Source organism: Triturus cristatus, chromosome 6 (genome assembly GCF_964204655.1).
Source record: "Triturus cristatus chromosome 6, aTriCri1.1, whole genome shotgun sequence".
Taxonomy (NCBI): domain Eukaryota; kingdom Metazoa; phylum Chordata; class Amphibia; order Caudata; family Salamandridae; genus Triturus; species Triturus cristatus.
In genome coordinates this window covers 495,907,532-495,923,564 of record NC_140589.1, presented here as the reverse complement: position 1 = coordinate 495,923,564, position 16,033 = coordinate 495,907,532, and the positions used below count along the sequence as shown (strand labels likewise).

At 41.0% G+C, this 16,033-nt stretch overlaps 1 protein-coding gene across 4 annotated transcripts in view; it reads right to left on the bottom strand.

Moving 5' to 3' along the window:
* ADGRB3 (adhesion G protein-coupled receptor B3) overlaps window positions 1-16,033 on the bottom strand; it is a 1,641,523-nt gene that overhangs the window by 742,986 nt on the left and 882,504 nt on the right. For all 4 annotated transcript variants that reach the window (XM_085610901.1, XM_085610903.1, XM_085610902.1 and 1 more), the window contains one exon: window positions 4,377-4,445. In XM_085610901.1, the coding sequence (XP_085467027.1) occupies window positions 4,377-4,445 (69 nt within the window). The remainder of the gene's footprint in view (window positions 1-4,376; window positions 4,446-16,033) is intronic.

The window sequence follows — 16,033 nt, the reverse complement described above, 5'->3', positions numbered from 1 at the left end:
ATGTATAGTACTGACTTAACATCACACATGGACATAAAATGCGTTGCTGCTTCCATTTGAGCCACATTGTAAGATGGTCTCTCAGACCAAATAACTTTGTCAAAAGATTTGCACACAGCTTTGTAACAAATTAGTTGCTGTCTTAGATCTGTGCTATATATATATATAAAACCATATTTAATAGCTTGTAACCTTGGCAATCAGTTTGTAAAGAGAGGGCACTAAGCGTCAGCAGCTGCATTTTAACAGGGGATCGGCCATTTCCTGATGTGTTATTATCATCCTCTTGCGCCTGCCTTTAATATTAGGGGATGTTGCTGTGGTCACCCAGGGCACCCACCAAACACTCATTGGAAGCTGTAGGGGAAGCCCCATGGGCCACCATGGCCCCAGCCAGCTCCCTGCATGCTGGCGGAGCCGGCATTCCTCCAGGCCACAGGGAGCAGCCATTTTTATTGCTCCCTCTGGGAGGGAGCAATCTCATGATCTGTTCACATCAGTGAGGGCAGGAAAACAGATAAATAGTCTTCTCCTAGCCAGCAGGTAGCATTTTCTAATTTCCTACCCGCTGGGAGCAGATTTTGTGGTTGCTCCTGCGTGGTGGGATTATTGAAAATGCTCCCACCTGGCAGGAGCAAACACTAGTTTCCCTGCCCATGCCGGTGCCGTGCTCGGAAACTGCTGCAAATTAATACATTTGGCCCTTGGGGATGGGGTCCCTGAGGTTGATAAAATCTTATGCTGGGGCCATGCTCCCCCCTTGCCTTAATATATACATTGAGGCCCAGCAGATGGGGTTAGCAGGGTTAACTATAACTTGCGATCCTGCCATGCACTGCTTATCACCACACATATTACATCATTCATTACATGTTCTATGACATCATTTATCCCATCACTGATGACATCTCAAATTACATCATTAAAGACATCAGTGATTGCATCATCCAAGATTTGTTTCTACACATTACTCTATTAACTAATATGACATTATAGGCCTGAAAGTAAGCACAAAATAGCTCAGAATAATATAAATCATCATTAACATCATCACAGATATAACTCTATTAGGTGTAGCAACCATGTGTTATGTGCAACATTGACCCTATACCTCACATTTCATGAGTAGCCCAGTTCATGTTGACTAACAACCACAGATAAAAGGGTAACCTTTACTGCACATGGTGTTCAATCTGTATACAACTGTTCAGAGAAAACCAAAGTCCACTAGATACTCAAGGCCTGTTATATAACAAATGCCCTACTGTGGACAGTCTTTACCTATATCACACCCCACACAGTCGCTGAGCCTACAATGAAACATGAAGTGGATATCCGTAGAAAAGTGGGAATGAATTAAGATTTGTATAGAGCGCGCCAAAGTCCAAAGGCATCTTGGCACTAGTGACACCTTGTGAACAGTCAGTTTTGAGCGATTTCCTAAACTGTGCCAGGTTCATCTGAGATTTTGGGAGCAAAGGAAAATGATTCCACAGTTTTCCAGTGGAGGTAATGAAGCTTCTGCCGCACAAGATACCCTGTTGGATTTAGGTATCACCAGATGTTTTGAGAAAGTGGATCGTAGCATTCTATTAGGGACATGCTAATGGCATCTGAGCTTCAAACATCTCGGGCCACAGTCATGAAGTGCCTTATGAGCAATGCACAGGACCTTAAAAGCAATCTGTTTCCTTGCCAGTAGCTATTGAAGCCTAAAAAGAGTCTGGGAAACTGACTGAAACTGTGGAATGCCTAAGAGAAGGTGGGCAGCTGCATTTTGAAGGATTTGGAGTTAATTTAGGCATTGCAAGTCTTCAAAGCACTAAGGCAACTATTACTGAAATCCACAACTTAAAAAGGATGCAGGGAAAGATTTTCTCAGTATTCTCAGAAGATGAAAGCAAGATTAAGTAAAATTTATTTGATCTTAGAAGGTCAACCTATCATCAAACAATAGTCCCAGATTCTTGACTTATCTGGAGGCAGATGGAAATGTTCCTAGATCCTGAGTCACCAAGTAGGGGACTAGAAAGATGTGTTGTTTCCAAACAGAAGAACCTCAGGTATTTCTGAATTAAGTTGATGGGAATTGTTTTTCAGCCATCTTCCAACTTCTCTCATGCAGTCGTGGAACCTATTTGCTACCTCGAGATGGTTGCTTGAGCTGGAAGCCACAATCTGGGTGTCATTAGCATAGGATACAATGGAGAACCCAAAAGAGCAAATCTGTCTAGGCAAAGGTGTGACTTAAATGTTGACTAGTGTGAGGCTTAAAGAGGACCACTGTGGGATTCCCCAAGGTAGAGAGAAAGGTTTAGACCCGTAATCACCAAGCTAAACAGACTGTTTGCTGTCTGAGAGAAAATAACTTAGTAGGGCCAAGGCTGAGTCCTTGATCCTTATGTTTTCAAGATGGGCTATGAGCACTTTGTGAGTGACCCTGTCAAATGCAGAAGACTGCTCTAGGAGGATAAGTGCAGCCTTACCACCATTATTTTCAATCGATCTAACTTTTTCTGTTGCTACAATCAGGGCAGATTCAGTACTATGGTTGGTTCTGAAGCCAAACTGAGAGTAGTCAAGCAAATGATTCTTATTTAGATTGGAAGAATGTTCCTCATTCATAGCCTTCTCAACAATTTCGGCTGAAAGTGGTTGTCGAGAGATGGGACGGTAGCTATTAACTACGTGAGGGTTGAGCGTGGGTTTCTTAATTAGCGGTAAAACAGAGAACTTTTTCCAAGTCTAGCAAAACATCCAAAATTAAACATATTTTTTTTAGATCTAAGGCTACTGTCTCTGGTGCTAGCTGTAATATTGTGGGAGGGAAGGGATCTAACGGAGCACCTGATTTAGTCAATTCAATTTGTTTTGTCAGCATTTCGACTGTCAGAGAGGTAAATTAATTCAGAGTCATAGAACCCATGATAGTGTGTTCATGGTTCTAATTTCAATTGTTCAAAAGGATTTTAAGTGTTCACTGTCTTGGACATGTCGGGCTCTCCTGATTCACATGATAACACTTCCTATGCCTCAGAGACCTCCTTAAGACTTTCAATCAATCATTCCCTTAGATGAAAGTTCCAATGTTTCTAGAAGGTTCACAGGATTTGGCTCAGTGCAGTCTTCCAGGTGAAAGCTAAGGTCTCAGAGGTCTCAGAGGAGGATGAAGGTGATGGCTTTGATAATGAGGGGTGTGATGAAGTCAGTGTTGCCAATGGTGAAATTGGCGTGGATCCTGGCGGTCAGTATATGAGGGTTCCATCCAGGGACAAGTTGGCTATGATGTGTATCTTGAATGTGAGTCGCTCCGTGTAGCTGGTGGGAGATTTTGTGCAGGTGGTGCAGCTGATGGTATATTTGAATATGATGGCAGCTCCACCTTTAGGCTTGTGCTGAGGTCTTACCTAATGATCTTCTAGCCGGCGTGGATGGCTGTAGTGATGTCTGGTGCTGACATTGGGTTTAGCCATGTTTCTTTGAGAAGGAGCCGGTCTGGAGCATGGTTGTGCAGTAGGTCCCATATCTCCATGGCGTTTTTGCTTAGTGACCGGGTGTTGAGGAGCATGTATGCAAGCGTGGCAGGTTGTTTGGATGGTGTTTGATCTGTGTGAGTGAGTGGCTGGTTTGTGTGAGTCAGTGGGATAATGGGTGCTGTTCGTGCAGGAGTGGCGGGTGTTGGGTGTGGGAAAGTGTATGAAAACTTGCAGGAGGTGAACATTTCATCCATGTTGTATGGTGCAGTGTGGCAGCAGTCCAGTAAGCAGCATCTCGGGATTGAGGGCATGAAGGAGCGCAGCAGGACATTGGTAACTAGGAGAGAACCAGATGAATGGTTGGAAACCCAAGGATTGTCACTTACAGAGCAGAGGGGCAATGGGAAAAATACTTTCCTGATGCTTTTTCTCTTGTGACGAATGGCTATTCCCCACACTTATCAATGATAAGAAGTAATATCTGCACATATACCATGCACATATCCTTTCCCTTTTGTTTCATGGTTCTAGTGATATCTGTTTGCACTAGACAGCAAAGTGTTTTTTCTGTAATGTGCTTTAGTACTTTATCGTATTGTTTTTTGGCTGATGCATAGAACAGATTTAAGACATTTTAGATTGATACTTGACTTAAGGATGAGTCTTTCATATGAATATTGCAGTTGCATATAATTATTTTTCATAATGAAAACATTCTGTAGACTTGATGTGTGGTGAAAAAAACCCTTGTCATGACTCCTAAAACATTTCTTTAGACATTCTTTGCCTAGGGTGGTAAATCTTAGGTCGAGGGTATTTTAGTATGCTGGAAGTATTCACTACAACTATTTGACACAATCTCGGAAGAAATTTATGTTTTATTATGACGGAAAATCTTACCTGTTGTGCGTCTTCCCATTTTTCTTTATTATCTTCATCTAGCAGGTTACTAACAATTTGAAAGAAGTTCTGCAAATTGAAAAACAGAAAACAGCTAATAATATGCAAATAAAAACGAATTTAAGAAGTACTGTTTTCGCTTCAGAAACACACAGGTACTATTATGCATCACTGTCACGTGCAACTGTAACGTGCAGTTACTCACTAGATATAAAACAACACGTTTTTAGAGACATTCACAATGTATGAGAAATCTGTTTGGAGTCCTAATATTATCCTGAGCATATGGTTTATTGACTACAAAATGTTAATCACAAACAGAGTTTTTGAACTAATAGCAGTTTTTCACAGAATACAGAACATAGCAGAGTCTATCAAATAAGAAGCAAATAATATATTTAATATTATGTTGTAATAATTGCTATTATTTTCTTGTGAGTGTTACTGCTGCTTGCTGTCTGTGATTGTAGTCAGGTGTGGCCGATTGTCTATAAACCTATTAAGCAGTGTGGGTGTAATACTCAGCATACATGACATACTTGCTTGTAGGCACAATCTATAAACGTAATTTTATATGTGGCATGCTCAGATTTGCAAGATTGCAAGGGGGCAGGGGAGTAAGTTCACCTAAGTATGCATTTATATTTCCTTTTATATCTCATGTTTTATCTTTTGTGTAGAAAGGTGTGCATAGCAAGAGATGTACATCTATATGTGCTCGCATTTCTGAGCCTAGTTTACCTTTTGAATCAAGAGCTCTGTGTTTAATAATTATATATATATATATATATATATATATATATATATACATGTATATATATACATATATAAACAAAAAACCAAGAGTTGCCCCCAAAGATGAAGCCACAACACAACGTGCTGTTCCATAACTCCTTGGATTTATTTAGCCAGACAGCAGCACACAAATAAGCCAAACGCGTTTCGGGCGTTACGACGCCCTTGATCACTGGCAATGGAGACCCCATTCAAGCAGTCCACCTAAGCACCTTATAAAGTCCCGCCCATGTGGGAGTGTGCCGCGAGAATTCTGGTCCATGTAGTCCGCTTGTAAATACAACCCCAGTGGGCAATGCGGGCCCACAATAAAACATGAACAGTCTTACCCCAGTGGGTATGTGCTGTATGAGGCTAAACGCTGGTAACATCCTCCTTGGAGTGGACACGCTGTTCCAGTAGTGCCTCTTCGTCTTTTGCACTACGGACCTGCAAATACGCAGTGGGGCCTTATCGCGGCTGAGCCTGCCGCTTTAAATCCACACCAAGAGTTGCCCCCAAAGATGAAGCCACAACACAACGTGCTATTCCATAACTCCTTGGATTTATTTAGCCAGACAGCAGCACACAAATAAGCCAAACGAGTTTCGGGCGTTACGACGCCCTTGATCACTGGCAATGGAGACCCCATTCAAGCAGTCCACCTAAGCACCTTATAATGTCCCGCCCATGTGGGCGTGTGCCGCGAGAATTCTGGTCCATGTAGTCCGCTTGTAAATACAACCCCAGTGGGCAATGCGGGCCCCCAATAAAACATGAACAGTCTTACCCCAGTGGGTATGTGCTGTATGAGGCTAAACGCTGGTAACATCCTCCTTGGAGGATATATATATATATATATATATATATATATATATATATATATATATATATATATATATATATCAATCAAATGCATCACATCAGCTTCTTTACTGCAGCTGCTGTCAAAGGGAAACAGTGTTTCACTACTGCTCCTAAACTAAGGTAGAGGCATACTTAGTACAATATAATATACCCAGTCTCACATCACTGTCACAAATTAGACTATTAATTTGGAGGAGTGGGACCCTTACAAACTTAATAAACATAATGTGGTTTAATCTAAACAAGTTCTGAGAAAATCTCTGCTCACCCCATGACACCTGTTGCATAAGCAGTAGGCAACCCCCAAAGAAGTGTGTGTTAAGTTCAAGCACTACCAACAGTTTTAAAGTGAAGAACACAATGAAATGAAATTCATCAAGATCATCAAAATTGGATGGGGGAAACAGAGATAAGAATTTGTAGGGTTTTGAGGCAGAAATGCACCTAGAAAATTGAAAGTGCCAATGAAAGCAACAGTTCAATGTTGTCAGGGACCTAGGAGTTATTTCATGCCAACCACAATGATGCAGAAGTACAGTTCAAAGTTTTTACCTTTGGGCTTTTTTTCTGAAATGGAAGGCGACATCTTTAAATAGGGCACGTTTCAAGGCTGTGCCTATATATTGTTGTTGGGCTCCCACTGAAGCCATTCATTTTGGAGCCCAAAGTGCCAAAATCTCAAAACAGGACAATGCTGGATTTGCAGCCACTGAAGGTATTCCATCAATCCAGGTCCAAGGTTTCACCTTCAGACTTAGTTACTTCTTAGAAGTAAACATTTTCCAGGAGGGCAGGCTAGAAGCTGTAGCTGAGCAGAGCGTCACAAAACTGGATACCTTTACCACAAGGTCCCAATGAACCTGCTTTCTGTGCAGAATAAAGTTGTGAGAGGATTGAACCTGCCTCTGGGGAGTGCGCCAATACATTTGGGTCGGGTTCACGCTGTATAAAACCACAAAACAAATAAATGTTTTTCTTTCCCTCCTGGAGTGATACCTTCCTGAGAAAGCCTCAGCACCCTAACACGTTCACCTGAAAGTGAAAAAAAATATACTTTTCTTCAACTGCTGGGAGAGCCCTTTCTGGTCAAGCTGCAGTCCCTAACTCCTTAGATTAGGTTTCTATGCACCCTCTCCAACCAGGTCTCCTGCAAGGTCCTGTCTTCTATGGCCAACTTGACCCTCTTGGAATTTGAGTGATGTGCCCCTCTAGGAGGAAAACAGGAGGCCAACCACCTGTCCCTTAGAGATTAGTTCTAGTCTCTGGTTGGCAGGTGGCAGGTGGAGATATGATTAATTGAGTCCTTGAAACCTTGCGTGGATTCTCTTCTTTCAGCAGGAATTGGGAGTGTGGAGTCTTCTGCCAGATGGTACTTCTTCAAGTGCAGTTGTCCTAGGTGATGGAATGTTCTGAGAATGTGGTGCCAGGTCTACTCTGGTAACTAGTAAGTGATCAGAAAAATCTATTTAGCCACTGTCCCCAATCTCTTTTTTTCAGCACTTCCCCTTTGCCTTACCGTAACTTATCCAGGAGCCCCTCTTTCTATACAGCAGAACAATTGTGTTGCATAGCAAATCTGTCTTCTGCTCATTGACCACTTCTCTAGTTGGAAGAGCTTTTCTCCCATCTGAATGTCAAAACTGTTTCTCTCTCCCACTGTGACTGGCAACTGGTTGTCTAAGAAGATCCTTACGAAGAAAAAAAGAAGCCTTCACTGGAATCTCAAAATTGCCCTTCCTTGGCTCAGAGGCAGGGCATTGTCATCTGAGCCAGGATTAACTCTTCCAGTCAAATGAAAGCAGAGGTTGCCCGGGCAAGTGGACAAAAATGTGTGCCCCCTGGAACGAAAGTAGAGGTTGGCTGAGCACCCCCTTTGGTGACATCTCCCCTTTCGCTGTTGACAACTAATCACTGTAGTCTTGTGTTCCTTGAAATAAGTCCTCAATAGGAAACCGGCATTTAAGCTCTAGCAGAATGTGCACCTTAGTGCCGTTTATGATTATTTGTTGGCCACATTTTGATTTCATCCTTATTGTACATTTTCATGACTGCTTTTTTGTATTTGTGTTGATGTGTGTGATATTATTTGATTTATTTCTCTTAATAAAAAGATTTTTATTTTTTAAACTCTCCCAGTAAAGGATGTGTAATTCAGCTCTGGAGGCATGATGACTAACAGATCTGGTTTTAAGCCACTTTTGAATCAAGAAGCCTAAAGTACATTTTTATAAAGTTGCCTTTCCACTTATGTTATCAAAAATCAATTTTCAACATTACATTAGATTTTGAAAATTGTGTAATAAAAAATAATGAAGGACATTGCTAGCATTTTCACAGGCGGAGATATAAAATTAAACATTCTGATTAATAAGACAAGCGGTACTTAATTAGTCCATGAGTCTTGTGATTTAAAAGACTGGAATAATTCTTTATTTTTCAAAATGACAGCCAACGCGTTTCGTTCATGAGAATGAACTTTTCAGGGCATGCGTATCAACTCCTGGTTGGGGAAAACGATAGTGTCGGATGGTAGTCCGGGCTGCACGGGCCACCTTGATAAGGGCCGATGTGCGCTAAGTCTGGTATTGAGGCTGAGTGTAGAGCTGTCCGCTTGTAAACAGTGCAGTTGGCACTCAACAACGGCAAGTGCTGGAGTGGTTTTTGTGCACACTCAAACTAGATTGACTACTTTTTTCAAAATCAACAAGGGAATTACACAGGGTAGTGCGGTCACTGTGTCCGCCGTTGTGTGGAACCATTTTTAACATTCTAATTAATCCAGGCTTTTCACATGGAAAACGATTTTTTTAAATTTGTTTTTATTGAGCAGAATAAAACAACATACATTAAAGTCAGCATCCCTTAACATCGATATATATTATGATACAATTAATACATCATTTTAAATTATAGAGGAGTAATCATCTTCATCCTTCTCTTGTACTAAAGTGCAGATGCAGTTAAACTCAGAACCCTGAGAACATCATTGAGCAGCATAATTTAAACAATTAGACAAAATGCCAGTGCTAGTGCAAATATATGCTGTGAAAGGAAGCTAAGCTAAAGTGCAAGCCTTCTCTAGTACTAAAAGTGCAAAAAATAGAGTTAAGGTCAAAGAAATATCATTTGACAGTGTAATGTACACGATCAAGTAAAGTGCAAATGCAAGTGCAGATATATACTCCCATTCTCGTAGAAAAGGAAATGAAAATATCATTGATGACCCGGGAGTATGATTCATAAAAGAAAATCAGAAATGATCCTTACCCCTGGACCTTCTTATTGATCATAAACATAATGCAAATAATTATTCAACACCAAATTGTCCCTGAAGATGTCTTTCCATTTGATCAAAATGTTTCCAGATTGACTCAAATTTCTTAATCGCTCCCACCCTTTTAGCATATGCTTCTTCAAAGGTTCTCACATGTTTCATTTTTTTATACCATTCAATAAGAGTTGGGGTCTTGGTTGTTTTCCAATTCTGCAAGATCAATGAACGTGCCACCAAGAAGGAAATTGATATAAACATTTCACCCCCTTTTGTTAACACCTGATTTGGTCTTTGTTTTAATAAACCAAATGATGCTGCCGCCGGTTCTAGTTAAACAATGGTTCCGATAGTATGGCTAAGCCCAGCACATAATTCCAGCCAAAACTGCCTCAAACTAGGACATGTACAGGCAATATGTAGCCAACCGCCCTCACAGGCTTGCTGACATCGAAAACAGGTATTTTCCACATCCGGATAGATTTTATGGAGGGCCTGTGTTGTATAATAATCCGACCATCGGGACAGAAAAGCCATCCCTTTAAAATTGTCAGCCCTAAGTAGCTTGTTGCCATTCTGCGAAATCGCTTGCCATTCTCTAATTGAGAGATTGCAGGCCAATTCATGTAATGTGGCTCGATCAACAGAGTGAAATAGTTTTAGAATTTCAGGCACAGTGAGGGAATGCTTTCTAAATACACTGTGTGCTAATTATATATATATATATATATATATATATATATATATATATATATATATATATATATATATATATATATATATATATGACACCCTGTGCTATTAATTTATATGTTAGGCACCCTACCTTGTGGGTTTACCAGGTACACTATAGGAATTACTTATTCTCATAATACAAAATTAGGTTTCCCCTATCTGCCAAAGGCACTTTTTCTTGCCTTGTGCTACTATGTTACATTTAAACTGCATCATAGGCCGAGCTCAGTGGCACACCTGGCAGCCATATTTTTTTGTCATATATCTGCATGATGTAAACACACACTGTAGCCCCCACATAACATTTAACTGCCATGCCATTGATGCATTTTCTATGCCATCTACTATGGCCTTACAAGAAAGTTAATTAGTCTAGTTGGTTTAAACCAATTTTACCGATGCCATTTTTTAGCAATATCACAGTACACAAACTACTAATAATGGCAAAATATGGTCTAGAAAAAGGCAGAACATCTAGGTTGATCATGCAGAACATGGTAAATTTGTTACAAACTCTTGCCACACTGCCATAACCTTTTTAACTGCCATAACTTCTATGCTGGACTACTGCAACAACGCTCTCCTCAGTTTCTTCAAATAGTGCTTCTAACCCTCAACAACTTTCTAAACATCACCTCATCCAATTGCAATAAGAAAGGGGCATGTTGCCTTTTGTTAATTATTAATTTATGTTCCTGGTGTGTGTGGAATCCAATAAAAAACAGTTTGTAGAAACCGGGTATTATGTTGTGTGAAAATGGAATCGGGACAATATTAAAAAAGAGTTATTTTCAATACATACATAACAAATATTTACAATTAGAAATATGAGGGATATATGGATTTGAACAGAATCAAATTGTTCAGGTTAATTTTCAATGCTTTGATTAGAATCCAGTTCTCTCAGATGGAAAGTAAACAACCAAAACACTTGAACTTTATGTTACTCAGAGTACAGCTGGTCGTAAACTTGGGAAAACCAGGAAATTTCACACCATCGATGTGGGCCTATGATTGTGATTTGCACAATACTTTGTTCCTACAACAATAACTTTGCCCATCCCTAACAAAATGGGGGAAGTACTTAATTGTCCTTAGGGCAGAAACATGAAGCTTACCCTGCTGCCAAATTCCTTTTCAATCTGTTATCATATATTATCACTAATAGGACAGTCTTCCGGTAGGCCATAAACGTAGCTTAAACTAAGAGACCAATCAGGGATAATTTCCATACTGTTCCCTGCCCTTGTGGGTAAACCTGGAATTATGAAATTTAACCCATATCTCTTGACTAGGAGTGAATGTTTGATTCATTCAGCATTCCGTCGATCATTTGTTTGCACAGCACTTTTCACACTACGTGGGATGGGTTTGCCCAGACGTAGGTCCCTTGCTCGCTTTGCCACTGGATTCAAGCTAGCCTGGCTGATGAGGGGTGTTACTCTGAAACCGGTCCCAGGAAGCTTGGCAGTTCAGGGTGGACTGTTCCCATGAGGAGCAGGGTCAAGACAGACTTTGCATATAGCTGGTTCCAAACTGGGGTGGTGTAGTTAGCAAAAGAATGATGGATTTAACCCAGATCTCTTGAGTGGGGGTGAATGTGTGTTTAATGAAGCATTCCGTCCATCATTTGTTGCTGCAGCACTTTTTGCCCTAAGAGGGATGGGTATGCCCAGACATGAGTCCGTTACTAGCTGTGTCACTGGATTTAAGCTAGTCTGACTGATGAGGAGTTTTACCCCGAAACCGGTTCCAGTATGCTTGTTTCTGGTCCAGGGACGATCCGGCTTGGCAGGTCGGGCTGGACTGTACCCATGAGGAGCAGGGTCAAGGCTGATTTGCATATGGCTGGGTCCAAACTGGAGGTGGCGTTGTAAGAAAGAAAACGATGGATTTAACCCAGATATCTTGACTGGGGTGCATGTTTGATTCATTCAGCATTCCATCCATCATTTGTTGCCGCAGCACATGTGGGTGAACCTGACATAATTTTCAGTGAATATCACAAGTAACTCATCAGGATGATGGGTTCTGAGCTGGCTTCAAGGTGAAAGGTTTTAGAGCTTTTATAAATTCCTAAACAAATAAATATATAAAAATAGCAGAAACAGAAGTGAATTATTGCAAGCACAAAAGGAGGAACAGAACTCAGCAAAAGATTTATATGAGAACAATAAATGGTGCATCTTTAAGAAGGGCCGATACAGAGAATGGGAACCTCCATAGAATTATATTGAAACTAAGGTAAGAACCAGTTTTAGAAATTAACCCAATTTTATGTTTGTGAGTTTAGAACTAATTTTAAGAATGATTTACCACCAAAAGGTAGCATGATTATTTAACAATTTAATACACGATTCTAACAATCCCTGAAATACAGTTTATGTATGTAACACAAATACCAGTCCATGTCAGGGTGAACCATAAGAGTCACCAAATAAACATGTGCTTAGCCCTCTTGTAGCTTGGCACGAAGCAGTCTGTCTTAACCTACAAGCAATGTGTAAAGTATCTATGCAGCACTCAAACAGTGATAAAGTGAAAACACAACACCAATAAAATCCCAAACAAATTGTGTTCTTACTGTCTCAAGAATCAAGAGAGCCAGAGGCGGGGGTGCTCTTTTTCCTACCTTGCTTCCAAGTTGTCACATTCCTGGCCCACCAGCCTTAGACTTATTAAGAACCTGTTAAACTTTAGAAATCAGCTGAAGCCTTATCTGTATGGCTAAATGGTTCTGACTCCAGTATGGATGGCGAGCTCTGGGAAGCCCGATTCGGGTAGCCATGCAATTTAATAAATACCTGTTACTGTATTCATCTACATGTATCAATTCCTAAGTACATATGTCAATTTATTAATTCAACTGGACTAGAAAACCATTTGAGTAGTTATACATTTTCAGTAATGCACATATTTCAAGTTCCAAGCTTTATCCCCTTTCTATTTGCGATGAGACTCACAGGTTATCGTCGATGATAAACGGTTTGTCAGTGCCTTAACGGTGCCAGCGATTCTCACAATGTATTAATGAGGATTCATCCCAGATTGTGTAATCTTGGGATATAATTGTCCTCCTAAAATGCAGTTACATAATCCCCTTACTGTGAATGAATAGGATTTAGAAAGGAATTATAATGAAAAAGCAAGTCGTTTTTAGCTTTTCTTGTATGAATTTTCTCCTCTCGCTACCAACCATATCTTTTTTTTCCGGTGACATTTTGCCCTTGTCACATTAGCCAATTGTTTTTTTTCTCGTCGCTTCGACATCCTGCATCTCTTTCAATTATCCTTCCGCTGGCAACTGTACAAACAAAGCCACCACGGTTTCGGCGTGAAAACGAATGCTGATATGAAATAGAAGAATTCCTGTTTCGTTCCCAGTTTACCGGAAAATATGAGAAATGGTTTTAAAAGTAGAGTGTATTAAAGAAAAAAACATTTCTTTAGTTCTTTCACAATATAATAAATGACTATTCCCTATTAAGAGACTTCTAATATGAAAAGTATCCTCTGTCTGGGAGACACACCATAATATTCAAAATCAACTTTTTTTTTTCTTACGAAAGACAAGCGTATTCGGCTTCATTGTAGGAATAACACATTTTCCTAGAATAAAAATAGTTATATGCTAGATGCTGTTTTCTCACAAAGATTTAAATTAGGCAGCATTTTACAAATTACATATAACATGTAACATGTAATTACATATAACGGCCCCCACAACGTTAAGGAGGCCTGGCCTCCACCTTGGGGGTGCCCAGGAGTGGACACCTCACAGGGAAAGCCAGGATGGGTTCCACAGCGGTATTCGTACAAGCGCCTTGAGACCCTTGTGGGTGAGTAGTGCGCTATACAAGTATCAATTTCAATTTCAATATTAAATGCACAGCAATCACCTTTACTGCCCTATGTACATCAACCATTGGATCTGAAAAACAACACTGGCACATAATGAGTTGTGCATCTGAATCTCTGCGTTGATTTTTTAAATCAGAGAAATTAACAGAAACATATTACAAGATGCCAATGTCAGGAATTAAATTAAACATACTATTTTGTTTCTCATGGGAAAACTTTATGGCGCACAACATTAAAAAAAAAGAAATTAAAGAAAACTCATAGATATGTTAGAAATAGAGAGGCTACACTAAGCAGAGTAATGAGGGAGAGAAGAAACCTTGAATGAGAAAGTAAAAGAACTAGCATAAGAGAGAAAAGGACATCCAAAGAGCTACACATACTGCACCCTTGTATTTTGTGTAAAATAAATGTACCCAATAAACTATCATCTTCCTTATTAAAGTGGCGGTGATAGCAACTCTGTGGTTATTGTTTGGATACGCATCCATTGAAAAGGTTTTTTTGGTTCACTGATAACTTTATTGCATCTTTAACAAAATTGGCGGTTGTTTAGCATACCTGGCTAACATTCGGCTTCAAGGTTTGCGCAGAGCTTCGAGGGAAAAAATAAAGAAGGGTCAAAAAGCACACTGGACAAGTTTGCTTTTTGCTACTGCAACTAAGACTTGTGATATAGGTCGAATTGTAATCAGAAAACCTGCTTTTTCTGCCTGGTGTTAGCTAAGACCTTTTAATTTTACTCAAATTTTAAGCATAATATACTTATTAAAGGGGCTTTCGGCCACCTCTCTTCATTTATTGTTCTATGGTTGTGTTACTTACATTTTGCTTCTGCCCACTACGGCATACATACGGGGCAGTTGGTCAGCCGACTTAATTCACTGGTTAACTACACTTTAAGTGCCTGCATTTTCAAGAGTGGTTCCTCCTAAAGAGCGGAGGAGTGTTGCCCCGCCTGCTGCAAGTGCAGCAGGCAAACACAAAAATATTAAATGTCATATTAATGCCATTTCATTTTATTATTATTATTATTAAGGGAGGCTTATAAAGCGCTTGGTTACGCTAGGAAGCGAGTCCCCGCACTACAGCTGAAAAACTCAGAGCAGTAGTGAGGAGTGAGCCCGATTATCTTGAAAATAGGTGTGTTTTTAAGTTCTTCCGGAAGCTGGATTCCGATGGGTCTAGGCGGAGATTAAGAGGCAGGGCGTTCCAGCGCTTCGCTGCCAAATGGCGAAAAGAGCGTCCACCCATGCGGGCCCTTCTGACCCTAGGGACCACAAGTAGACCTCCGTGTGAAGAGCGCAGAGCGCGTGATGGTACATACTTGGTAACTAGGTTCTGAAGTGGTGTAGGCGCTTTCCTAGCAAGAATACGGTGACAGGTACAGAGGGCTTTAAATTCCACTCTGCTTCTCACTGGCAACCAGTGGAGAGTCTGAAGGGCAGCTTTAGAATCCGATCTTTTTGGGGTTTTTAGGATGAGGCGGGCTGCCACATTCTGCAATACCTGGAGGCGGTTTATTGCCTTGCAGGTGGCTCCCAAGTACAATAGGTTGCCATAGTCTAGGCGCGATGTCACGAGGGCATGTACCAGCGTTCTCCGGGCGGACATAGGAAGGAGAGCAAGGACCTTCCGTAGGATTTTTAAAACGCTGAAACAGACACCCGCCACTCGGTCTATTTGGGGTCCAAAAGACAGGTCAGCATCGAGCCATACACCAAGGTTTTTGACTTCCTGACGGGGCATAGGTGCCTCACCTAGGCATGGAGGCCACCATGCCGACGACCAAACAGATGGACTCCCCCCCACCACGAGCACCTCGGTCTTGTTGCCGTTTAATTTAAGGCAGTTGGTGGACATCCAGGTTGCAAGATCTTGCATGCAAGCCCTGAAACTGTCCATAGCAAGTCCGGGTGCACGTGAGAGGGAGATAACCAACTGCGTGTCATCGGCGTATGACACGATGTTCAATCCATGACTCACGGCAATCGAAGCCACTGGAGAGACATAAAGATTAAACAAAGTTGGGCTCAGGGACGATCCCTGGGGAACGCCCTGTCCCAATCCTATGTCTCTAAAGTAGAGTAGTGATTTTGCCACTGATCGCAATGTGTACAGCAAGAGAGTTAGGGCAGGGGACGGGCTC